A 27,024-nucleotide genomic window follows, 5' to 3' on the forward strand; every position below is an offset into this window, starting at 1 on the left:
AGAGTCATGCTCTATTTTTATTTATTTATTTTATTTTATTTTATTTTATTTTTTTGGGGAAAACATGTTGGCTACTCACTAAGCCTGCCATCACGAGGCACAATAGTAGGCATTTGGAGATGTGCTAATAATAACAGCTGATATTTATAGAATGCTTATTGTGTATCCAGACCTTTACTGAGAATTCTACATGAATTATATCTCTCAGTCCTCACATTAGCACAATGAAAATGAAACTGCTGCTTTCCGTTATAAGAACTTTACTGTCCTGCTCTACAGATAAGAAAACTGAGGCCCAGACATCAGGTAACTTTACTAAAGGCACAAAGGTTTAATATTAAGGACACTATTCATCAGAACACAAGCCAAACCTCCATACATATTTCACTTAGTTCCCAAAATTGTATGTGTGTATCAATAGCTGACCATGAATGAAAGGTCAAAAGAACCTACTGTGTCATCAAACCTTTTAAGCTGTGCTCTTACCAAATAAAGCTACTTCACTGAACTACAGAGTCACTGTCCCTGCCTCACAGACAACATCACCAGCACATCAAGACCTAACTGATAAGACCGACAGCTCCTCTTCTCCCCAGTGAGCCCTCCCTTGTGCCCTCTCTTTTGCCCCCGACCTGTCCATATTCTCCTCTGAGTTGCTCCAAACTTCTCCTTCCACCTTTGATTATGAAGGGTGCTTTTAACACAGAAGAGGCAAGGTCTCTTCTTCACAAAAATAGAGAACTCTTCACCTCAGGAGGTGCAGAAACCAAAATATTAACAGACTCTGGGGCACCTGGAGGGCTCAAGTCAGGTGAGCATCCGACTTCGGCTCAGGTCATGATCTCATAGCTCGTGAGTTCAAGCCCCGCATTAGGCTTGCTGCTGTCAGCGTGGAGCCCTCCTCAGATCCTCGGTCCCACCCCCCCACCCCTCTCTCTCTGTCTCTGTCCCTTCCCTGCTCACACTCTTTCTCTCAAAAAAAAAAAAAAAAAAGTCCAAAAGAAACATTCACAGGCTCAAGAAGGAGTTAGATGAGTTAGATAAATTCATGGATAAGAGAACTCTGGGGTTCACATAAAGAGAAGTATGGAACTTGAAGAGGAAACCTCATGCCAAAGGACAGCCACACTTGGCAATCAAATTGAATCCACAGATATGTACTGAGCACCTACTGTGTGCAAAGCACTATTCCAGGCTCAGACGACAGCAGGGAACGAGAGACAAAATCCCTGCCTTTAGGGAGCGTCCAGCTCTGACCACTAGTTGGTTCCTGTTAGAGAAGGCTGCTTACCTCAGGCGATCTGATATACAGAGCAGAGGCTTCCTCTTAACCTTGGGGACCTGGCACTCTCAGGAAGCCTCCTCTGTGCTGTCATAAAAGGGTGCACACATGTGGGCTTTCACCCTGTACAGCTCCAAAGGCAGCTGCACTGGTCCTTGAGATTTGTGGCCAAAGCCTTAAAAAGATTTTGACTCTGGCAAACTTGGAGAGGAACAAATCGACAGCAGTAGACAGTACGTTTTGGGAACAACCATAGCTATCAGGCCACATGTAGGAGCTGGCCAACTCAGAGTTGGCCTCCAACAACCCAGAAGTGTCACCCTGTCCTTAAGGGCAGGGCAAAGTGGACTGTGCCAGTCAGGGGACAAAATGGCAAAAAGGCAGCATCTGGGTGCAGACTTTAAACATGTCTCTTCAACCATGCTCCACCAGTAAGGGTAAACAGTCTTCCAAAGTCCTAAATCCATCAGTCTCCTCCCACGACCAACACTGAGAAGCAATTAGACACAGTAATTAGTCACACATACTCTGGAGCAATACTGTCTGGGTTTGAATCCCTATTCTACCACTCATTAACCTTGGCACAGAATCAACCTCTTTGGGACTCAGTAGCCTCATCTTTTAAATGGGAACAATAATTATAACTGCTTCATAGGATGGTTGTGGAAATTGAAAGAGCTGATCATGTAAAGCATTTAAAACAGTGTCTGGTGCTCAGGAAATGTGAGCTGTTACTATTACTACTTTTTATATCAATAGGATCATGGGAGCCCCATTGCAGGCCATGGAAAGTTCTGGAAGCTACAGAGATGCCATATAAATGAACGGCTTAGAAGCATACACTGTCCCATTCTGAAGTAAAACCAAAATTCAACCAAATTTCTAAACACATACACCCCAACTCTGATACATGGCTTCTTTCTCTGAATCAGAAAACTAGTTTTCATCACATTCAGTTAAAACTGATTTTTTAAAAAAAAAATTTTAACTTTATTTATTATTGAGAGACAGAGAGAGGCAGAGCACGAGCATGGGAGGGACAGAGGGAGAGGGAGACACAGAATCCAAAGCAGGCTCCAGGCTCTGAGCTGTCAGCAGAGCCCAACGCGGGGTTCGAGCCCACAAACCCACAAACTGCGCGATCATGACCTGAACCAAAGTCAGACACTTAACCCACAGAGCCACCCAGGCGCCCCTCAGTTAAAACTGCTTTTGACTGAAGTATACATTTTTCAAAAGGTGAAGGCAAAAGAAAGGGTAGGTTTATTCTTCACAATTTCCCCTAGCCTTGGTAAGACAGGCTGAGTCTTTGCACAAGAGCTGAGACAAAAAGAAAGGAAAACGAGAACAGGAGGAGTTTTCAGGCTGAGGACCAATCAGCACAGAAACTAAAAGAGCCAAAGCCTGAGTGGTCACTTACAATGAAAACACCCTAACGTGTGTTATACTGTTCTAATGAATCTGCAGTGGTGGAAATGACATCAATAAGAAGTCCAAGCAGGTGTTAGCTAATGCACAGACACAAGGGAGAGATGAAAAAAAGTTAAGTTAGGAAAAACCTTTGTCTGCAAACATAAGCCAAGCAGGCAAGTTGTTTTGGGACTTGGTTTGGCTGGATTTGGTTTTAATTGTGGCACAAGACAAGAAAGGTGTCAGTGCATCACAGCAATGGAATCACCTGTGTAGTCCCCAGGCCAAAAGCGAACATTAATGCACCCAAGTTCAGTTCACTAGCCCTTCAATTTGATTGGAATGACTTGTATCTTTCACCTTGGAGTCATAAAAGAACATAAGTTGTTGGCAAAACAATCTGAAGTTGACTTAATTCTGAAGCTTTCTTCTGTCTTTCCATATGCTTGTCAAAACTACTCAGAGAGAACCAGAGAGAAAATATGCTTGCCCAAAGGGGGCGGATGCAGGAGACCAAAAAAAAAAAAAAAAAAAAAAGGCTACATATACAAGAATATGCCAGATAGTGTACTATATCTGAAAAGTTTTTTGTTATTTACCCTGCTTTAATGAGATGATCCAAGCATTCTAACTTATGAAATTCTTTATTTAGAAAATGTGTCAGTAAACCTACTATAAAGCTCAACATCTTTAGAGCTGAAGAAACAATATCTATATTTACAAACTATGTCCATATCATTTGCACATAGATTATGAGTCCTATAAGCTGGCCCATTACTCATCCTCACAATTTTATCTAACCAAATGCATATTTCTTGAAAAAAAAAAAACTCAACTAAACGAACTAAACGTGGTAGAGTATTATGTTGAGACAGTCTATGAGTAAGAAATTGAGAGTCTGGGGTGCCTGGACGGCTCAGTCAGTTAAGCGTCTGTTTTCAGCTCAGGTCATAATCTCATGGTTCATGAGTTTGAGCCCCACGTCGGGCTCTGTGTTGACAGCTCTCTCTCTCTCTCTCTCTCTCAAAAATAAATAAAAATTAAAAAAAAAATAAATTGAGAGTCTAAAAAATAGTCCTGAGGGTCACCTACACATACCTGTTACAAAGGCCTATAAAGTGAAGTTTGTATGAGTTTTTAAAACTGATTAAAATCCATGGGATATTATTTGGCTTTGTTGAAGCTTTTACTTACAAATCATTAAGAAAAGTTATAAAAAGAAAATATGTCTTGGTTTCACTATTGGATAGCAGATGGAGGAGTGCCAACTGAAAGACAAAGTGGTTCCAACCAACCAGAAAAACGGTTGGTTTTTCTAGCCACATTTAAGATTCTAGACCTGAAATTCAGGACTAATGCCATAATTAATGAGGACGTGAAGAAAGAGTCGGCCAACGTTACAGTTCAGGTCCACGCAAGAAAACACTTTTGAGTTCCTCTTATAAGTCAATTCCAATCTCTGCTGAGCTCACCATGCAGCACTGGCCACTCACCCATAAGCAACGCAAGACCAGCACCACGTTATGCAGGGGTGTTGGAGAGCATGGTGAGGGAAGGAGAGGCAGGGCTCTAAACAGTAATTACTGGCAGAGTTAGGAAACATCCCTTCACATCTTGCTGACTTGCCTAATTCTACAGACCTTATTTCCAAGCAGGGCACATGCACATACACATTAAATTTATACACTATCATCTCCTAGACAAAACCCTGCAATCATAGCTGTGAAGGTCAAGTCTTCTTTTGTTTTCTGGTACGCTGGGGGTCTCTAGGTAGCCAGAAAGAAGGAAGCAGATATTCCTAGGACTTAAGGTAGTACCAGCATGGCAACATAAAGTTACTACAATTTTGCATTTCATAAATCTGTTTCCTTCCTACTATAAAATATCCTTACGAATCAATTGAATCAAACATGAGTTTTGTGGTCCTAAGAAATTAAATGACTTGCTTAAGGTCACACAGTTTGTGATGACAAAGCCTGAACTGGTCCTCATTTCCTGGCTTCCAATATAATGTCTTTTTAATTTTAACCTAACTGCATCCCAATCATGGGGATGAAAACCAGAGACAGAAATGACTATGGGAGCATTTGTTATATTTGATAATCAGAATTTCTGTCTGTGAAACACAGATTATTAGCCATCCAGGGAAAGTTACTGACTTGGTGTTGATGTAGCCTGGGAAACCTACAGAACAGGCCAGGAGAAAAACAGGGCAAACCCCCAAAGCCGCAGGCCTCCACCGAATCCAGAGACTAGAGTAGTCACTTGGGTATAGCACGCAGAAAGCACAAGGTAGAGTCTTCATCAGGGGAAGGATGGAATGACCTCAGTAAGGGATTAGAAGGAGGAGATCCCTCAAGCGGGGGGTGGGGGTGGGGGGCTCACTTCTGTCACAGAACCTTGAGCTCCTTCTGCTTAAGAAGGATTCAGTACAAAAGCAGAAGGCTCCTCAAAGTTTGTGCAGAACCACACAGATGCCTCATTAGGTAACAAGACAGGAAGGAAAGTCAGAATGAAATCTCCACAAGTTAGGGTGCCTGGGTGGCTCAGTCTGTTAAGCGTCTGACTTTGGCTCAGGTCATGATCTTGTGGTCCGTGAGTTCAAGTCCTGCATTAGGCTCTGTGCTGACAGCTCAGAGGCTGGAACCTGCTTCAGATTCTGTGTCTCCTTCTCTCTCTGCTCCTCCCCCGCTCATGCTCTGTCTCTCAAAAATAAATAAATGTTAAAAAAACAAGTTTTTTTTTTTAAAGAAATTTCCACAAGCCATCTCGAAGAAAAGTAGAGAAACCTTCCCTCTCACTATTTAAAAATCAATTGCAGGTAATGAAGAGTCCACATCCAAAGGCCTCCCAACAGTCTGTGCCCTTATTTACTCCACTTGGTCCCTTCTTCTTCCTTCTAGCTCTCTTCTCCATGGCCTGTCTCACCCACCTCCACTAGTGATGACCAAAGCACCGTGACCAAAGCACTGGGGCCACCTACTGCCCCGACACCAGGCCAGAGGCTGTGAAGCAGTGAAGGGCAAGGTTCTTTGGATCATCCGTCTCTGGCTTCCTGTCAGAATGAGACATTTTGGGTGTTCTCCACCCTCCTAAATTCACAAATGTCTCTCCAATTTCCACATACGCCATCAAGGATGCCATCATATCCGTTTCTTAATAAGAAAGGAACATCCTTCTAAAGGCACAGTGGTCATGGGTCTGTGTAGCCACTGAGCAAACACGTTTGTTTACCATAAGGAGATGCCAACGTGGGGCCGTACCAGTATAACCATCACCGCTCCTCTCAGGCCTACCCACACACAGCTCTGCAGCTTGCACCTGACCTCTTACTGGCACGCATGCTTCACCAATATCAAGCTGAGGAATAGATAAGGGGAGGAGAGGCACACACTCCATGAATGTGTATACTCCCTTGCCCTTCTCTCCTCTAAGAATAGAGTTAATCAAGCACAAAGCTCAGGAAAAACTGAAAAAAAGAGAAATTCCTATTAATGTATTGACACTTGCCACGAGGCTTGGCCCATCTCAACAAGTCGCTTTACTTTCACATATACCTGGTCTCTCGCAGGACAGAAAAAGGAAAAATAAAGACGACTTCCAGATAACTATGCTTCTCACAGCTGTGCAGTCAAGAGGGGGGAAAAACACCTTTTATAACTTCCTCTGGCACTTGCTGAAAACTCTGGACTTTGGGGAGGCTATTAGAAAAAGGTTAAATATGAGACTAGATAATGATATACCAAGGGACTCGTGTCAGGGTTGTTTGAACACCACTCAGAAGCAATTGCTGTTGAGAGTTGGCGACCACTTTAAAGAGCTCTGGAAGAAGGCAAAGTCTGCAAGTAAATGCTCTGTGGTGCCCCTGGGAGGAGCAGGCGAAAGACTCCTGATTTTGCACAAGCATCCGTGAAAACACTTATTCTCCATTCTTTAATTCAAAGATTACTAGGTACCCACATCTGGTAACTATTTCCTATATGGAGCATGTTTTCTTGTATCGTTCTTCATTTGATTTTATTTTTACCAAGATACCCCCTCACATACACAATAGTACCCTCCTCCTTTCTTTCACTGTAAGCTACAGGGGCCTCTGGTCTACATCTTTAGACTTCCGTATTTCCTTTATTCTCCACAAACGTGTCAGTCAATTATTTAAGAGGATTGTATCAATAAGCATTTACTTCAAAGGTCCTATTTGTGCAACTTAAAAATTAGTATGCGACCCTTTCCTGCCCCTAAAACTTGATCAGTCGCCCCTTAAAAAATTTGTGGTGTTACCCAAAGCACTTTGAGCTATCAATTACAGGGTTATGAACAACCAGCCACTGAAGCCACCTGATTGGCTTCTCGTCCCTTGGTGCTTTATAATGATAACTAGATAGTATATAATTACACGGTCCCCAGAAGATACTTATAATTGAATCACAGGGCATTTTGTGAATGTTTGGGACAGCGATTAGAGGACCACAAAGTGATAGTATTTCTAACTCTCGCCAGCTAGAATGTAAATGAAGCACCCTAAAATTCAATTATAAGAGTCCTTTAGGTATTAAATAATTATAATACAAATCACATTAGGGGGCAAGTTTTTTTTTTTCTAATTGAACTGTCCTCATAACCCCTGAAGATCACATTTCCTAACAGTCCGCACAACAACACAGCTGGATTTTCAGATTTATAGGTCTCCCTCCAGCTGAAAAAGCTGTACCAAAGGTGGAACATATGCAATAGCCTGTTGGTACTTTTGTTTTGCCCTCTACCTAGTTGACCTACTAAGCGAGTTGGTCTCACTGTAGCTCCACTCATCCCATAAATGTGCTGTATAATTAGAACATCTAACATCATTGTGCAAAAATAAAATAGCTATGAAGATATTTACACGTGTAATTTAATAGAAACGGGATACTTCACCCATGTGAACATTCACCTATTCTCAACACCCAGAAATGATTTATTTCTCCCCCTCACCTTTCCCCTTTCTCCAGCTCCCCCTCCTAGCTCTCCTTCCTATTCTCAACAGTTCCTTCTGCCCTCTGTACCTGCTTTCCCTCAGGGCAGGTTGTGACAGGTGTAGTAAAGCCTCCAGGAGCGACTGTAGTTGGTCCCTAGTGCTCAGGGCAAGGATATAGAAGCGGCAAATGTAGATCTTTTTCAGTCATTGTCTTTTTGCTTCCATTTCTTAAATTCTTAAAGAGAGAGAAGGTAATTACTACTCCTCTAACTCAGGAAACTCGGGAAAGTAGAATCAGAAATACTTCTCCCTTGGCTGGTTTGCATAAACACACTGTCAAGGGAAGGTTGAAAGGATGGTCACACTGTGAAGTTGCTCCTGCAACCAACCCAGCAAGTCAAACAGAAAACAGGACCCTTCTCATTCCTCTGGATGCTCTGAATCACATCCAGGGCACAGGCAGAAATTCCCCCAACCTCTGAATGCTACACCTAGCACATATCCGCTTACAGGGGATTTGTAACAGATCTATTTTCCTCTACTTAAAAAACATTTTTTTCAAGGCCAGTGATCAAAAATGTAAGACTAAGAACTGAAAAAATATCAGTCCCCCCAGCAGAGCCCCGGAGTTAAAATATAATCTCTGATTAGTGATTAGTAGAACATCACAGAAATAAATACACATATACATACATATGTATAATTTTCCAGTAGATTTGGCCTTGTAATGACATTTGCTCATGAGAAAAAGAAATTCACTCATCCCAACACCGGAACACTACCTAAGTGTGTCCTGCAAAAAAAAAAAAAAAAAAAAAAAAAAAGGGTCCCATAGAGACCAAGAATATAGTGGCATTTGGTGCTCTTCAATCAGAGCATCAACACCATCGGTTTCCTCCTTTTAGCTCCTGAAATAAAAATATTCTCATGCACGGAGCACAATAGCACAGGCTACAGCCCTTCCTCATGGAGTGTGATTCTCTCTGAGAGTCGCCTTCTGCTATGTTTGCAGGAACCACTCTCCCAGGACTGTGTAGCCCTTCTAGATCTTTCCTTACACCTCAGAGTCAAGAGCGAAGGAACCAGAATGGCTGACCATGACTACATAGAGGCTGAAGTCATAAAGGACTCGGGATAATGGCGCCACTCTGGCCAACGTGGAGCACGTTATCAGGGCAGCCAAGGAGACCCCTCCAGAGGAAAGTGGAGTTAATTAGTCTTTTTATGCACACACACATGCCAGCTTCACACATTTAAAAAATAGACCCATGCTAAGCAAAGGGCCTATTTTAGCACTGTCTTGTAAAAACTAGATAGACGGGTACTCTCTCTCCTTTCTAGCAGTAACACTGGCCCTAACACACTTTCTGGCTTTAGCTATTCTAGCCTGAAGAACGAAGAGGTAATGTGCAAAGTGCATCCGAAAAGCACTAAAACAAAACAACAATTTTCACTCTCACACAAAGACTTGAGCCCTGGTGAATTAACGTACCTAATAATTAATTGGCATTCCTGTAGAAAATGTTCCTTTTGCAATGTAGCCACTGGGCTGCTATGGAAAAACATCCCAATTTATACTCGCTGAACAAATGATTTGATCAGTGACCAAAGTAAGGAGGCGTGACTGCTCTCCAAGCATGAGCTTTTCCGCATGGCCTGAGTCAGCCACCGTACAGCGAGGCTGGCATGGTGCCAAGAGCCCACCTGCCAATGAGACTAGAAGTTTCTGAAGAGCTACCACAGACCCAATGCTGGGACAGTCCCCCAAACAAAAGCGGCCACCGAGTTCAACAACTGGCTTGCAATGGCACCATATGCTCCACAATATTGTCCTGCTGCAACACTGGGGCCTGTCTTCAGTGTTCCCGGGTGCTGCACAGCTGTCAGCCCATGAGCTGTTTTATCATTATTTTCACTGTTTTATTACTTTTCTGGGAATTCAAATCAGTGTAACCGCGCTTGATGCACCGGGTGAAAAATGGTGTCTCCCTCCCCCTCCTCCTTCAACCTAATGAATTGCCTTTTTTCATATCAAAGAGTAATGAGCACCAAAGCACATAATATTTATTCATGGAACAAAAGACATAGGATGGAGGGGGTGGGGGAAGCAGGAGCCGCTCCTGAGTGTGGAGAGCAGAAAAGCTGGACATTTTAAAGGAGCTCCTCACTCTGATTCCCGGGGACACTGGGTTCAGTTTATAGGGAAATCCAAGCCTTTCAGCCTCCCCATTCTATCCCTTGGAGCCCTCCTTCAGGTAAGAACCTCGTCACTGTTTAGAGACCTTGCTGGTGAGAGGTGACAGCAACCAAACCTAACTCGTACCAAAGACTTGACAGTGAACTGTCTAAACCTTTTTTTCATCAGTGGACTTACCCTAAAACACCTCCTCTTTCTCTCTCATGAGCATTAAGCCAGTATACCTAAGAGGCGCCTGGGTGGCTCGGTAGGTTAAGCGCCTGACTGGTTCAGGTCATGATCTCTCGGTTCATGAGTTTAAGCCCCACATCAGGCTCTGTGCTGCTGGTACAGAGCCTGCTTGGGATTCTCTCTCTCTCCCTCTCTCTACCCCTCCCCTACTTGTGCTCTCTCTCTCGAAATAAACTTAAAAAAAAGAAAAAAAAGCCAGTATATCTAAGAACATTTGAGGTACATCCTTTTACCCCCTATATCATTTTGGCCTCCATTGTGGATGAGGGCATGATCTGGCCCCGGGAAGAAGTGCCATAGAAATAATGGCGATATTGAAGCCTTGCTTACCTCAGATGACATGAATTTTATCTTCCTCCCTTTCTGCAATAATCAATCTCTCACATTCTGTCTTCAAGTCTTCTTTTTAATCCAGAAAATAGAAAATAATGTACAGTGGTAGAAATAACTTAACCCAACCCATGGTTAATCTTTGTCCTTATAGACACAGACAATTTAATTGTCCCCTTTACAAAGGATCCCCAAATTGGGAGGGGCAGGATGGACCACTAAGTCAAGTTAATGCTAAATGAGCCATGTTTCTTGAAGGCTTCCCTGAATGCATGAGCCATCAAAGTGAAAGGAAAACTATTCTTTAAGGTAAGATAGCTATTAAACAAAGGTTCCTCAAAAACAATCCACTCTCACGCTGAGAGAGAGTAAAGGTAAAGGGCACGTGAACCACATGAAATTTTAACACCCGTGGCTGAGTTGCTGTTTCTTTCTCCCATTTTATTACTCAGTATCTTGAATTTTTCCATTTAAAAAGTCTATGTTGAGAATCAAGAAAAAAAAAGATTTGTTTAAACTGTGAAAAATATTTACAATTTTAAAAAATCATAAAATAATCCACTTCTTCTTATAACCTGTGCCACCCAAACGGTTGTGAATTTTAACACTGCAGAATTTCTCATCTGGATAATTTCCTTTAAACCCAGTAACGGAATCCTTTTCTGAAGCAACACTTTTGCGTCTTCCTCTTATAGTCTCATTTTTGTAAGTCTGTCAAAGCTAATTATCTCTCTCCTCAAATTTATGGCTCTTCAGTGTATCATAAACACATATATTATGAAAAGTTGAAGAAAACAAGTGAAGTGTGCATTACAGTGTGAAGGAAAAAGACAGACATAAATAATTATTCAAAGTATCCATTCTTTGTTAATAAAGTAAAGAGAAGGGCATTAGAAAGAGTGGATGGTGGGGGTGCCTGAGTGGCTCCGCTGGTTAAGTGTAAGTCTGACTCTTGACTTCAGCTCAGGTCATGCTCTCACGGTTCCTGGGTTCGAGCCCTGCTTCAGGCTCTGTGCTGACAGTGAAGAGCCAGCTTAGATTCTCTCTCTCCCTCTCTCTGCGCCTCCCCCGCTCTTGCGTGTACATGTGTGCCCTCTCTCATTCTCTTTCTCTCAAAATAGATAAACTTTAAAAAAAGAAAGAATGGATAGAAATACCAAAGCCAGCCAATCCCCCTTTCCTCTCCCATATATGGCTGTCCCCACCCCGTGAGCCAATACCAGAAACTCCTACACCATCACTTTAGGGTAAAGAGGGAAGCAAAATTCTCAGGTTTGCAATCCTTTGACATTCCAGACCACAGATAAACACGAAGCCTACCAAACCTGTAACACAGACAGCTTGTGCCTCCGTGAAGGAAACAAAGACACAAGATGGGATTCTCACAAGCACAGCTATCATTAAGTGCCCTTACTTGAAACTATTTCTCAGTGTTCCAATTCCATCTGAGACCACAAACTTAAAGTTAATAAAAGGCTCCTGAATGATTCATATCAATCCTTTCTACCTAAGAACAGGATCAAACACTGAAAAAGAAACTGCCCGTTTGAATTTCAATGGTCTAAGGGCCAGATATCCCCATCCTCAAAGTATCAGTTTATCATACTTTGTCATCCTTAACGTTACTATTATATGTTCTTAGTTCATTGTGGGCTCTAGACATATTCCACTCTAACACATACAACCTGCCAAAAATATTTTTTTTTTAGTACGGTTATTTACTGTTATGACAAACAAGTTTCTTCAAATAGTCCTTGAATAGGTTCTGAGAATTAAGCAGCATGAAATCCAAACCTAAAATCATTGTTTCCATACTTCACCGAAGAAAATGAATGTGTTTTTAAAAAATCCAATAGCAGCTGCAAACCATTTAGGAATTCCTAGTTACACTGCAAAATACGCTTTCAACCATTTAGCCACAACAATTTCTAAACTGAGAAAGTTGCTTCTTTATATAAACCACCTCTGTTTACCAAACATCAGAGAGCCTCCCAGTAAAGGGCCAAGGCAGGATGTGAGTGGTGAGGGTATGTTGCAATCCTGGAGGTGCTGATCTGCACACTCTACTGTGAGGAAATACCTTAAGTGATTAAAGATAAACACCACCTGCATGCTTTGCAAAGGGATCCATTGCTATAGCCACACACTCTTCTCTGGGATGGATGCAGGGAGAAAGGATGGACTGAAATACCACAGTGGATTAGAACTGGGACAATAGGAGCTCGGAACAGAAGAAGGGAACAGGCAAAGGGAATGTATGTTTTACCCCCGCTGGGAACTCTGGCATTATTATCACTTAGACATTCTGAAGTTAAAAGCCAAGAATAAATGATTATATGAGTTTTAGCTCTTTTCCTTTACTTAGCATCCAGAAAATTCTGTTGCGCTCTGACATGTCAAATTTCTTTGCGTTAATGTGAATGCTGACCCCAGACACTCCCATTTATGAATTTATTTAACTGTCTAGTTATTGAACTCTCTTTGAAACAAACAAAATTCCAAAATAAACAAACATTTAGGAAAAGTAAAAAAAAAAAAAAAAACTCAAAATGTCTGAAACACATTTTGCAAGGTATTTTTTTTTAAAAAAAACTACAACAATGTACGACTTGACTATAGTCATTTATTTCCTATTACAAATCACCTCTGGATTCTTTCAACGGGAAAGAAGAAAATGCTTTCCAAAGGAATTAGAAATTAGAAGTTTATTACAACGAAGCTGTGATCTCAATAGCCTTTGGAAAAGTTTTTATCTAATAGTATCATCAGATATCTATATCAGATAATAGTATCTGATATCTATCTAATTAGATAGATCTATCTAGATAGATCTAATATCTAATATCTAATTATCCAACAGTATCATCAGATATCTATGAAATAACTAATATTGAAAACATATAATCATTTACCTGTCTACAATCAATGTAGAGGTAAAAGTTACACTTCGTGCAAAACTCCAGGTAGTCGTTCACCTTGTGCACCGGTGAAAGCAATCCCTGAACGAAAACACTCCAGTACGAGAAATGAAAGAAACAGACCCAGGAACCTTCGGAAGTAAACACAAAAAAGTAAGATGACGTTCCTCAGAGGGACAGGAGACCAGCAAAACTAGACTGTCAGCAGGAAAAGTCAAAGGTTGAAATGTATTGTATGACCAGAGCAGCAACGTTAAGGAACTCCTAAGTTTATCATATTGGACAGCCTAATTAGAAGATCAGGAGCAAGATTCTTATTTTACACACAGAACTAAATCTTACTATTTAAGATGTTGAAACAGAGGCTATCGAGCTGTCTTTAGACTGAAGCTCCCCTTCCCTAAAGTCTGCACGGAGCACATGGCTGCATTAACTTAGCTGGCCACAGGTTTTGTGGGTTTTTTTTTTTCCCCTAAGATGCTACGTGGCTGAGCTAAATGGCAGAAAAGGGCGGCTGCTAATCAACATGTACATCATAACTTGAAACAGAAGGCCTAGTTTATCAGAATCCCCTAGCAGAGAATGACCTATAAAGTTTAGGCCCCCAATCATTTACATTCCTACCCTTGGTTGGCTCCTGTGGTTCAAACAACTGCCACCAACATCTTATACAAGCTTCCAGGTCCTACTGCCACTATGGCAAAGGTGAAGCATAAAGTGGTGATAAAAAAGACGGGGAAAGGAAGGACACACAGGCCAGAAGTATACGAGGCCAAGGGACAGCAAAGTGGGGATCCTCATTATCAAACAGCAGAGCTAGGCAAGGACCAGCACCATAGGAGAGACCACGTATCTTAATTTTGGCTCCCGTTCAAACTGATCTTACAACCTAAAGGAAGAGGACTGGTCCTTGGCGGAGCCCGGTTATTTCAAAAATCCAGTTGCTCACACAACCTTTTTGAGAACAAATGCTTCAGGCAGGTAAAGGCAGAAAAGCGTTGTAGCCAAGAGCACAGATTCAGGAGCCAAACTGCTCCAGCTATGTGAAAACTTGGGCTATGAGTATGAGCATCTCTGTGTAGGGCAGCTGCTAGGCCAGAGGTGAATCAAAATGACCAAGAACTCCAATGAAGGGCAGTCTTCAGGCCATTTCAGCACACGTGTATAATGAAAACTGATAGGACTTCTCACTGTCTAAACAAATGCTATCGGGTGACTGTCGAGGCAAGTCCATTTTGATGCATTTTCTACAGTTGGCCAGGTCAGCGGGTTGTTATTACCATGTTACACAGATGACTGGATTAGTCAGGGTAATTTAACCTGTGGGAAGCAGCAACTCACAGGCCTGAGATGTTTACGACCACTCAAACCTGCACCCACCGCCACCCCAGGTACTATATCACCAGCTGAAGTACATTTCACAAATAAAGCCACACAGGCCTCGTGCAACGCAAAGCTCAGGAAAGGTAGAGAACGACAAACTTGTTCAAGAAAGTGAATTTCCTACTTTCACAGCATGAACAGGTACTGGCTAACTAGACTCCCACTAACTTCCTTTTCAGGACCAGATGAAAAGAAGGCAAGTAATTCCTAGAAGATATGTTGCCAGATACACAACCTTTATAAACTAAAAGTATTCGCCCTAGACCAAATAGCCCAACACCAGTTACTAGAGTTGACACTTTTTCTTGAAGCTGTACTTTTAAGGACACACAATGATCATCTGCTCTAAAACAGGTTATAATAAGATTCAGGTACTATATTAAACCATATTAGATTAAGAGATTTTTTTTTTTTGGTCAACCTTTTCTGTTTATACATATTACGTATATAGAAAGAAATCCAAATCTGTGCTACAGAAATGCTCACATATGTATAAGGAATATATGAATAAGGATGTTCACTGCAGTAACGTTTAATTGGCAGAAAATGAGAAACTACAAGAGTGTCTTCAATAAGGGATCACTTAATAAATTATGGAACATTTATTTATGGAATGCTACATAACAGTTAAAAAGAATGACTTTAGGATCTATATGTAATGACTTGGGACACATCTCCAAAATACATTATGTGGAAAAAGTGAATCTCAGAACCATATGTATGATTCCATTTATGCAGAAAAAAAATGCTAACATGTGATGGTGTACAATATATAGTATATATGTAAGTGAACAAAAGAAGGTCTGGAGAGATATTATAAACCATGCTAACTCCTGAGCAGGGGGAAACACTGAGGACAAGAATTAAGCCACTTTTTAATCTACTTGCTTTCATTTAGCAATTTATTCAACAAATATCTCGAGTTCTTCCTATGTACAAGTAGGTCTTTTTGTGGCCATGAGAATATGAAGATGAATAAAGAGATAAAATCCCTGTCCTCACTACCTGGTATTTTATTTCCGTATTGTTTAAAAATTTTTCTCACTTAAAAAAGATGTCATAACCCCCTCTCCAACACTTAGGCAACTGAACAACTTTTGCCGGAACATTTTCACTCGAGACAGCCCATTTCATCTTTGAACAGTTTTAATTTTCACATAATCAGGGTTTTTTTTTTTAACGCTTATTTATTTTTGAGACAGAGAGAGACAGAACATGAACGGGGGAGGGTCAGAGAGAGAGGGAGACACAGAATCTGAAACAGGCTCCAGGCTCTGAGCTGTCAGCACAGAGCCCGACGCGGGGCTCGAACTCACCGACCACAAGATCATGACCTGAGCTGAAGTCGGACGCCCAACCGACTGAGCCACCCAGGCGCCCCAGGTTTTTTTTTAATAGTAAGCCAAACCTGGCTCCTAATAACTGCCAACCACCGATCCTAACTTTATCCCCTTTTGGCCAATAAAGAGCACATCTCGTCCTTCCTTCACTTGACGGTGCTTCAAATATTTTAAGAAAGCAATCATACCCTCTAAATCAGACCAAACACCTCCAGGTCTTCCAACTGTTCTTCACATACACGGTTTCAAGTCCTCACACCTTCCTGCCAGCTTCTTTCTAAAGGTTCTCCTCTTTATCTAATTTCCTCTAAAAGCCTGATGTCAAGCCGTGATCATGGTGCTGCCAAGTGTCACCTAGTCAAAGACGATCATCTGCCTCATTTTTAACCTTAATCTTCTTCTCCGCCACACCACCTAATAATCCTCTCCTCGCACAAAGTGATTTTATTTGAAAAATAATGAAATAAGTGTCGTTCGAGAAAACAACGCAAGAAAGCCATGGCTACAGAAAGCTGGCAAGAAGACACAAAGCATTTAGCACCCTGGGATTTTCCTAAATGTTAGTTTATTAACGACTTCCATTAACGTGGTCTCATAAAACCACAAGACCGTTTCATACGGCTAACCTGAACCATGAAACGATGCCCTGCAGGGTGCATCCAATGAGAGCAAGGATGCCCCTTTCACCAAGGTACCCCCAGCGCCTAGAAATAGTGCGCAATATGCAGCAAGCAGTTGCTCAATTCCTAATCACTCGATGTTGGCTTATGCAGGAGTGAAACAAGACTCCAACCACTCAACTTTAAGTCTGCACTTGGACGGGGTGGGGGGGCAAACAATTGGGAGATAGGCAAAGAATTCATAAAAATAGGCCTACCCTTTGTGCTGTGAAGTCTTTGCGACTCTTACATACGTATTAATTCGTTGGGGCCTAACAATCACTCCATGAGGTAAAAACAAATGACTACTGTTCACCTTGTGACAGACAAGGAAGGAGACAGAGGCAGACAGTCGTGAAGTGAAAAGTCATGAAGTTAGAAGGTCACGTGTCCGGGGCTGACAGGCAGCACAGTGGTCCTTTAACTCCTTCCAAGGGACCTTCTGCCGCACCTCCTCCTTTCTCCGCTCCTTAAGTAATAAGAGTGTGTTTGAAAAGCTGTGGGTAAAGCCACACTGTGTACTTTCAACATCCTAGGGGAGCTCCTTATTTAAATCAGGGTTTCTCAACAGCAGCAACACTGATATTTTGGACCAGGTGTTGTGGGCACACGGTAGGTATTTAGCTTCATCCCTGGCTTCCACCCACTGGACAGCACGAGCATCCACTCTGGTTGGGACAACCAAAAATGTCACGCAACATTGCCAAATGTTCCTGGAGGGAGAGAGGGAGCAAAATCTCCACTGACTGAAAACCACTGATTTAAAGGAATCCTATAGTAGTAAATCCATTCCAGTGGCAGTAGTAATAATTTAAGAAAGCATGAAAATATTTTAGGAACGTGATTTTTCCCATATACAAACCATACTGCCATTAGCTCTTGAAAACGTATGTATTTGAGTTTTCCTAAGGTCTAAAGGTTCAGAGGGGACTACTAAAAGCATACTTTACCTCTGTGAGCTCCCAAGGCACCAGGATACTGTTTACCACAAATGAGCAAAACCGATCATCTCTCTTATTTCTTCCCCTTGCTCTCCATTCCAGGTGATGCCTCCAAAATCGTTATCCCTTTTCGCCTTCTCCTACCTTAACACTACTTCCTTAAAGCCCTTTCCTGGGCACCAGTCCCTTTACATTCACGCTCAATCACGGAGTTGCTTTCAGCATCTAACAAACAATCAAAGAAAGAAAAATAACCAACCACTGTGAGAATAAAGGGCACTGGCCAAGCTTGTCTTTTAGAGCCGTGCAATCCTTTTGAGTCAGTTATGACCCAGGTCGAATCCGCACAAACAGACCCGCAGCACTTCAGCCCTTTCCTTTGAAGGGGAAGAAGCCTCTGTCCAGACAGGAGTTTTCTGGAGGTGTCGAAAGATATCGTGAGAGGAGAGAAGAGATCTACAGTAATGTGTCCTAATAACGTCTTCACATGCACAAGTAAACACTTACATAGTTGAAGGCTGAAGGGTCCGCCACACGAAATGACACAACCAGATTCTACGCAACAGGATGGAGATTTAAGGAACTAGAAAGGAAATTCTGGAAGTTGTTAGTCAGAAAATTAAATGTTTCACTTAAGTTTTCCACAGTGGTTAAGTCATCGCTGAGGAGGACGAATGTTAGTTATTCGTACTTTAAAAGAGTCTACTTTAGCTTAAAGGTCACTCCAACCAATGGGAGGTGCACTATAATTAAAAAGAAGTGTCTAAATTATTCCTAAGGAATCACTTTCTTTCTGTCAGAGGAAGTACTGCAAGCCTTTTGAGATTTTTATGAAATTCCCCCAAGAATAGTGCGCACAGCTTGCCTTGAAACTCCTGAGCCACAGTAGTAATTTCCTTTCTCTACGCGCCTGTGTATGTGGCCCTGAGGGAATGCTGTGCTTTCTTCCCCAAATGGAGTTGCTTACCCACAACTCAAAAGCTCCTCAATAACAGATAGAACAGCCAGGTAGACTTAAGGGAGGAAAGAAAGGTGTGCTCCTTCCCTGATCCATTAAATGAAATTCTATGATCTTTAAGTATTTATTATACAGCAGGCTTTCAACACCATCTTCTGAGTAACTTTATCCAACCTTACTTCTTTAGTTCTTTAACTTTTCTTATGTTTAAACACAAGAGTTTTTTGGGGTTTTTTCTTTTTTTGAAGTTAGGAGAATTAATCAGTTCTCAGCGATAGCTGGTTTTCCAGGAGCTACATTTCTAACTCACACACACGAATAATGAATTTTTGGAATGGGTCTGTCTGAAAAGCATGCTGTATTTTTAATGAAAATTTAATTTGGGGGGTCCTAGAACTTTGGAGCAGTTATCTGTAAATCAGCCACGTTTAAAAAAACCCAAAAAACAAAAAAACAAAACAGAAATCAATGTCAAATTAGTTTGAAACAGCAGAAAAGTAAAGCATATTATTTTACTTAAAACGTCATGAGAAGGGCATATAACTTGGCCTGAAGCTGTTGAGAAGTCACTGGTAACAAGCCTGATGCTGATTAAAATACAAGCAAACCAGTTTGCTACTTAAACCTAGCTAGAATACTGAAAAGCTTTCTAAGAATATACCCAGTCTTGGATGCAAGAGGTTGATTTAGCATTTTAACTTCTGTGAAGTAGTATGGACTGTGCAGCAATACTGTTGAACAAACGAATTGAAATTTTTAAATTCAGCCTCTTCTCCATTATTTGTGCTAATGAAGAGTTAAGTGGCATACAAAATCAAATCTATAATTAATCCAAAATCATTGGCCTCCTCCCCAATAGTTTCATTAGTTACGAGTAGGAAACACCGAAATTCAATTTCTCTTATTGCTTCTTCCCACTCTTTGATAAAGGTGCAAAAGGTCAGTGAAAAGACCAAAAGGTTGGTTGCCAGAGGAGAAGGAAAAACAAAGTAAGCAGTTACAGGGTCTGAAAACTAGATAAACAGCCTCTGAGTAATAGAGTGAAGAAAATGCAAATCTATTTGGGAGAGTTAAAAGGTAGATATTATAAAAATCGTAGGACTGAGTGAGTTTTAAATATGTTCCTCTTTATAAGATTTGGACGTCTGATTTCACAGCTATCTATCATGAGTGATGTGGAAAAGATGACAGAATTTAGCCATCCTAAGATCAAGAACACAGTATAAGACTGTTAATTAACAAACATAGAGCACTAATCACAAATAAAATTCCATAAATGGCATTACATAACATGTAAGTACTTCAAATGTGTCTAAGAATTACTATGTGATGTATAAAGTGGTTTATTATACTGGATTCCTTGTATGGAAGTAGCACTGAGAAGAGAAACAGGGAGAGAGACCCCCCCCCACCCCCCACTACCACACACACACCATTCTTATCCCAACCAATGGAAGAGCTCTGTCAGGAAACCTCTTTAGACACAGTTGGCTATTGGTTTCATGGAGATATTTAGAAAATGACTCTACATAACTCTATTTTAATGTTTAAAATTCTCTTCTTTCTTCTTACAGAAATGTCAGTAAACCAAGTTTCCTCCTATCAGGTAGCACAAACCTACAAAGATTCTAAAATTTGCTCTTACAATTCTAGTAAGTCAGGATAGAAAGTATCAAACACACTACCTCTCTGAAAACCCAGTTTTCCCTGGGAAAGAACTCAGCCCCAAGAGCGGTTGGTAGATTTAATGATTAACTAAATGTGCTTCTACTTTTCTGATCTCTGGCTATCCGGTGCTAAATAAAATGCGCCACAACCAAAGAACATAAATAACATAATTAAATATGTATCGGAGCTTTAAAAAAAAAAAAATGCTTCTTAAGAACTAAAAGACACTTGTGAAACACAGAGAAATGAAATTCCAGGAACTTTTTCACAAACTTAAGGCACACCCTGTGTGGGCTATGGAAGGCTTTTCAAGAAGACAACTCAATCCTATCACCCAGGATAGCAGTTGAACAGGAGAAGCCAATGAAAAGGTTCCTAGGAAAAATTTAGAAATGGATTGGCATTACAAGCCTGCCAAATAATTTACCTTCAATTTACCTTCCAGTAATTTACCTTCAACAGGATATTCAACAGGATAAGAAATGGGAAACCAGGTTCATTTATAAGGAAGTTTAGCACTGGACTAGTATGTTGACATTTCCTGGATCTGTTCCCAAAATGGATAAGAACATTTTGGATATATTGCAGTTTTCTCCAATACTCAGTAATTAGTAAGTTTATTATCAACTGAATTTTATGTGATAAACTCTTCAGAGTGAGAACCACACAGAGCTATGCAGTCTGGAAACTGTATAAATTACGCACACTCTGAAAGTTATAATGGTGCTAACAGAGTGAAAAGGTCACGAAAACACTGGACTTATCCAGGTCAAGTAAGGCTACCACCATTTTGAAATTCTGAAGACTGTGCTGTCAGGCTTTTCGGTTGTGCCTTAATGATTACACCTTTGTCAAGTCAGTTTCTCTTTGACTTGAAAATGAATTTGTCAACGGGAATTTACTTTAAAAATTTTAACCTGACCTTCAATTCCAAATACAAAGAATGAAAAATGTCTCTTGTTACCACAAGTAATTAAAACTATTTTAGGAAAAGATCACTTTTCAACTGAGACTCTCCTGAATATACAAAAAAGTGCAAGTGGGGGGGGGGGGTTAAGGGTCATTTGACTACTTGTCCAGAAACTACCTTTCACCAGAGGTACTGCAGCTTCAAACCCAAGCCTTTCTGAACTCCCTGCTCTCTTAACGGGGCTATTAGGGACCCACACAAAACCCAGGCTCCTTCCAGCAGCCTGGAACCATGGAAGATTTCTATTTCACCTCGCCCACCCTTTTTGTTTGCTTGTTTGTTTTTTTAATTCACGTCTATGCTTGTAAATATGTAAGGAAACAAATCAAAAGAGGGAAAGAACTGATTAGACTGACTTCTCAACCCAAACCAGGCAGAAAGAGAACTAATCGATATTTAGTACTTTGGACATATTGGCCCTAAGAAGGGAAACAATAGCAATAAAACAGTAAAGAATCCCATTCGTCTTTATTTTTATCATCACCATTATTATTATTTGGCTCTGGTTGATTATTGCTCTTCTTTAGGGTTTTTCAGATAGCCCAATCTGAGGACTAAATATAATTGTTCTGTGGCCCAAGCAGAGCCCAACTATAATCCAGTAGCCAATCAAGAAAATGAAGATCAAGATTTTCTTTGCGACCTCTGCTTTCAAGATTTTATCTCATACACCGGCTAAGTTAAGGTAGCCTTTCATTTCAAGGGCTAATATGAATTTTTAAATTAATTATTTTTAAAGAAAAAATAGCTTATAGAAGAGGATAACATTATCTTCTTTCCTTCTTTGTGGTACACAGGATTTACAAGCAACTCTGCTTAAGATTTAAGGCTGTTTATTTTCATTACTCTCATCACACATACTTCCCACTGATATATGTGAAATACAGTTGAAGCTAGAATATATCCCTGTTCCATATACAGCCTTGGCGTTTACATCAATCTAATCAGTAGGCTAAATTATTGTCAAAAAATTGACAGAAAAATGTTATTTTTCAGGCAATTTTTCAAGTCTGTTGTTAACTTGCTAAACTGGGATTCACTATGCTACTTATAGTTCAGGTCTGCTCCATTCAAGTAAGATTGTCTTTGCATTTTCAAAAGTAAGCTCTGGCTTGGGCTTTCTACCTCCTTCCAGGTAACGTCAGAATCCAGGACTTGCTTCCACCTGCGTATGTTATAAGCCAGGCGCGCGCGCACCCAGAGTCCTCCCTCTACCCCTCCGCAGGCCCAGACGGCACCCTCCGGAGAACCTAACCCAAACACGAAAACTTTCTGGCCGCTTACTCCACTGTGCTCGCCAGTGATCAAAGGCGACCGGGCACCAGGAAGGGCACTGGCTTTTGTTCCAGCGTTGCCCAGCAGGCGAGGTAACGCCACAGCAGTCCTCCCCGGAAAGGTCGAGAGAAATTCCCTGGAACTGAGATTTTGGAGCCTCACGAAAAAGCAGCCGATTTTTACGCAATCCTTGCGTGTGGGGTGTACAAACACGTGAAAAGAGGGCGTGGAGCAGGCAGGGGTGAAATTCTCAGTGCCTCTCAAATTCTACTTCAGTCTTAGGTTCACAAAGTGAGTCTCCCCATAGGTGGAAGTGCGCGAGGGTGGCGGGGAGAGGGAGACCACGCGGACTGGAAGAGAAATAGGTACGAAAAGGGCACGCGAGATACAGTCTAGATGCAGGTCCAGCCCCGCCTCCGGGTACAATCAGAAAAGCTACACTGTGTCAGTGGCTTTCGGCTTCCTGTTTGTAAAGCCAGAACCTCCCTCCCTGACTTCGGTGACAGACGTTCTTCCTCAAAACAGAGTCCGCCTCTTCTTCGCGCTCGGGCTGGATCGGGGGCAGGAGGAGTGTGGGGCGAACGCAGCGCGGGCAGCCGCGGCGGAGGGGGCAGGGCCGCGGGGCGCAGCGCCCCTCCCAACCGGGCGGCCTCCAGGGCAGAGCTGGGCCGCCAGGCGGACAAAGCGCCTCCCGCTCCCTCCCCCACGACCGCGCACCGAGAGGGAGGGGGAAGGCGGGATGTGGGAGGTGGAAGAGGAGGGGGTGGAGGGAAGGTGCAGCCGGCGGGACTGGGCTGGATCGCGCCGAGGAGGGTGGGGAGGAGGAGGGGCTGGGCGGCCTCGGAGAACTGGGAGGAGGGAAGGATTCTTGAAGCCCAAGATAAACAAATTGTTCCTCTTCACGTGCGGGGTGGGGGGAGGTGGAGAGGGTGGGGAGCGAGCGCTGAGGCCTCTCCTCTTCCCCTCCCCCCAGCCGGCTCTTTGTCAAGGAGCGCCGGCCGGAGTGCCGGGCGAAAGCCGGAGGAGGCACCGACACCACCGGGGGCGTCCAGGGCTCCCAGACCCGGGATGTGCGCGGTGTATAAACCGCACACGGAGGGGGACGCCCACACCGGGCCCTGCGCTGCGGATTGAGGTGCAGTCGGCCAGGGAAACCCGCGACAGCGCGCGGCCGCGCCGCGCTCCTGGATTCCCACAGCCGGGCGCACCCCGCACACGCGCGCAGCCTGGAGCCAGGCGGCGCGGTGGGGGAGGGGGCTGCAGACACCTTTCCCAAGCTTCCGGCCTCCCCCCCCACCCCCCAACACACACCCAGAAAGGAAAGCAAAAGAGCAGGAGAGAGAAGATAAGAGAAAGGATTCTACCCTCAGGGTTAGGGGGTGGGAACTGCCCCTTCCTCCCAGGGAAGTTAAGCCATTGGCTGCTCCTCTACCTCGAACCCACCCACCCAGCCATTTAAGCTTCTTTCACCTCCCTGCTACCTTCCACTTCTCCCGGCTTATTACACTATCCTGGAAAGTTGGCGGGGAGCGATGTGGAGGTTGAAGCTAGCAAGCTCCGTGCGAGCAAGTTTAAGAGGAGGAGGAGAATCCCCAGTGGAGCTGGTGTGGCCCGGACCCTGGGCGCAGGCCGAGGGCGTAGCTCTCCCCTGATCCCCACGCCCGGCCGCTCCCCCCCACCCCCCGGACCCTCGCGGCCGCTCCACCTGCCGGGCCAGCCTCGGGGCTGGAGCGGCGAGAGAGCGCACCCGCTCCCCGCATCCGCGCGCGCTCCCGTCAACGCGCGCGCGCAGCCACCCTCGCTCGCTTCTCATCCACTTCAAAGTTCATTCACAAAACTCTCAGACTTTCTCAGCCCAAAGGGGGTTAGCTAGGGAGAAGAGGCGAGAGACTCTCCCTTCCCCTTCCTCCCCCCAGGGGTTGAGGGCCTGGTGCCCGCCCAGAATCGGCAACTGCATCAATTTCTCTCTGCACCCGGCGGTTGTGCTGAGAGGGGTGGGTGAAGGGGGGGGGCTGGTCTGGAGAAGCGAAGCGGCACGGCGAGGGGTGGGGTGGGGAGTCGTGAAGAGGAGGAGCGAGGTTTCAACTCTGGGTTCACTCTCTTTCAAATCGGTATCTAAGAAAGGGAGAGGGGGGGAAACTTTTCCAGTGCCTCACTCCGACGCTTCAGGCTCCCTCCGCCCCTCGCAGTCGTGACTGGCTTCTCCCCTCTCGCCCCCTCTTCCCCAAATCTGACAACCCTGACAGATTAACAGGTAGCGACGACGACAGCTTTTTCCTCAGAAAAGTTGATGTTAACCCTTCGGTTTCAGCCCACCTCGCCACCGTGCAAATCAAACACCCGTCCCCCCATGTAAGAAGCTCCACGCCCCCCCCCCACGCGCGCGCCCCACGCCTGCTGCCAGTGCGCCCTCACCATGATCAGCGTGTGGTTCCTCTGCTCCGCCGAGGCAGCCTCCGCATCTTGCTGGGGTTTGCTCTGGTGCTGCTGCTTGCCCGTGCCGGCGCCGGATTTCTTGGCTCTCTGCTCCAGGGTCCGCTGATAGAGGCTCACAGTGTCCCGGCGCTCCAGCTCCAGCTGCTCCACCTGAGCCTGCTGATACCTGTTCTCGCAGTTGACGTGGTGCCGCCGGCAGCCCTCGATGCGCTGGCGGAGCCGCTCCACCACGGTGCTGTGCTTAGGGACGGCCGCTGAGCCGCCGCCGGGGCCCCCGGAGCTGCCGCCGCCGCAGCCGGCAGCGGGGTGATTGCTACTCGGAGCAGCGGGAGTACTATTGGGAGTATTATTCACACCGATCCCGGCCCCGCCGAGGCTGCTGTTCAGGCTACTGTTGATGCAAATACTACTGCCATTCGCGGCAGCAGCGGGGGCTGCGAAATCCCCCATCCTGCTCCCCGGGCACACTATTTTGGAAGAACTTTTTTTTATCCACCCCCCTATCAGCCTCCTCCTTGGGTCCAAGAATTAAAATAGTTTAAGTGGAACGCGGGGGAGACGCAAGCACATGGATGGAAACAGCGATCTCGACGGGGCGAAAAAAAGGGGGAGAGATTTTGGGGTAGGTTTTTTTTTTGTTTCCTTTTTTTAAACTGTAAAGCTCGAGGGGGAAAAAAGAAGGGGGGGTGTTATCAGAATACCATCAGACACCTATCAACAAAAAGAATCACAACAAACTGAGCCAGCAGCAAATCGGGTTGCAACTCAAGGGGAGATCCGCTCCTCTCCTGCCTTCTTTTTATAATCCATTATTTTCTAATAAATTCCAGGAGATTTCCGGTGGTTGGCAAGCATTTTCTCCCTACGTACCGAAAAATACACCCCATGTACACACACAAGCATATGCCTCCAGTGCGGACACGCGCGACACACACTCACTCCACACCGCATCGGAAAACGGCAAGCTTGCTTATTGCAATTTCCTTCCACAAAAAAGTTTTGGTGTTTATGCCGCCCCGTGTTCTCAAAGTACTTTGGCTGCTCAGTTGCATTTCACAGGAACCTAGATATCGAATCCTCGGGCTGGGGGAAGTAAACACATGGACAGTCCGAGGCGACTGCAAAAGTAGATCGGTGAAGTCCTTTGCAAAACGCCGCGCGGAGAGCAGCCCCTAACGCTCGGCTGGGCTGCCGCTGCCGCCGCTGCTCCTGCCACCATCACAATGATCAACTGCTCGCCGCCGCCGCCGCCGCCGCCTCCTCCTCCTCCTCTCGCTCCTCCACCTCCTCCTCCTCCTCCATGCCAGCGGAGTGATATCAGGACGCGCGAGCTCAGTAAACACGGCAGCGGCGGCGGCTGGAGGCCGTGAGACAAGCCGGGGGACACGGCGCAAAACCCGGCCCGGACTCACCCGGCAGGAGCGGGCGCCGCACGCACCAGCACCCGGCTCCCGCCTCCCTCGCCTCGCCCTCCCCGCCTCTCCACGCCCCCAACCTCACTACTACCCTGACTGGAAGCTGAGCTGCCGGAAAGAGAGGAAGAAAAGATTCTGGGGGATCTCGGGAATGAATCAACTTTTGACCTGTGTGTGTGTGTGTGTGTGTGTGTGTGTGTGTGTGTACACGCGCGCGCACGTGTGTGTGTGCGCGCGCGCGAAGATGGCCGCGTGGACGCGCCTGGCTGGATTTCCTTATTCCAAACGAGATATCATGCAAGCCCAAGTTGTTGTTATACATTTATGCATTATATTGCAGAACTGTGCATGACCAGGCAGAAACATTGAAGCTTCACAGCAGTTGTCTGTCATTCCTACCCATGTGGAAAGAAAAAGGCAAATGAGTGACTCGTTTTTAAAACCCAGGTAATAAGTCCTTGCTTGTAACAACCCTGCTTATGGACACTTGTTCAAACTCTAAGCCAATCTTAACACACAAATGCCGAATTCTGAACAAAAAGAAATAGGCACAAAAAAACCTTGGAATTTTATTTAATTCTCTGTACATGATTGTTGTTATTAAGGCAATTATTGTTTTAGTTACCCTTGGAAAAAAATTAAAATAAAGCAAGCAGG

The 27,024-nt window shown here is 44.1% G+C and overlaps 1 protein-coding gene across 2 annotated transcripts in view; it reads right to left on the reverse strand.

Moving 5' to 3' along the window:
• The window catches only part of MAML3 (mastermind like transcriptional coactivator 3), a 412,998-nt gene extending 386,552 nt beyond the window's left edge, over positions 1-26,446 (reverse strand). For both annotated transcript variants that reach the window (XM_047092025.1, XM_047092024.1), the window contains exon 1: positions 24,932-26,446. In XM_047092025.1, the coding sequence (XP_046947981.1) occupies positions 24,932-25,402 (471 nt within the window). In that variant the 5' untranslated portion in view covers positions 25,403-26,446. The remainder of the gene's footprint in view (positions 1-24,931) is intronic.
• Positions 26,447-27,024: the final 578 nt, after the last annotated feature.

The sequence above is a fragment of the Lynx rufus genome, unplaced genomic scaffold (assembly GCF_022079265.1).
Source record: "Lynx rufus isolate CCGP_SWC_20201006 ecotype Redwood Valley unplaced genomic scaffold, mLynRuf1.p SCAF_3, whole genome shotgun sequence".
NCBI lineage: Eukaryota > Metazoa > Chordata > Mammalia > Carnivora > Felidae > Lynx > Lynx rufus.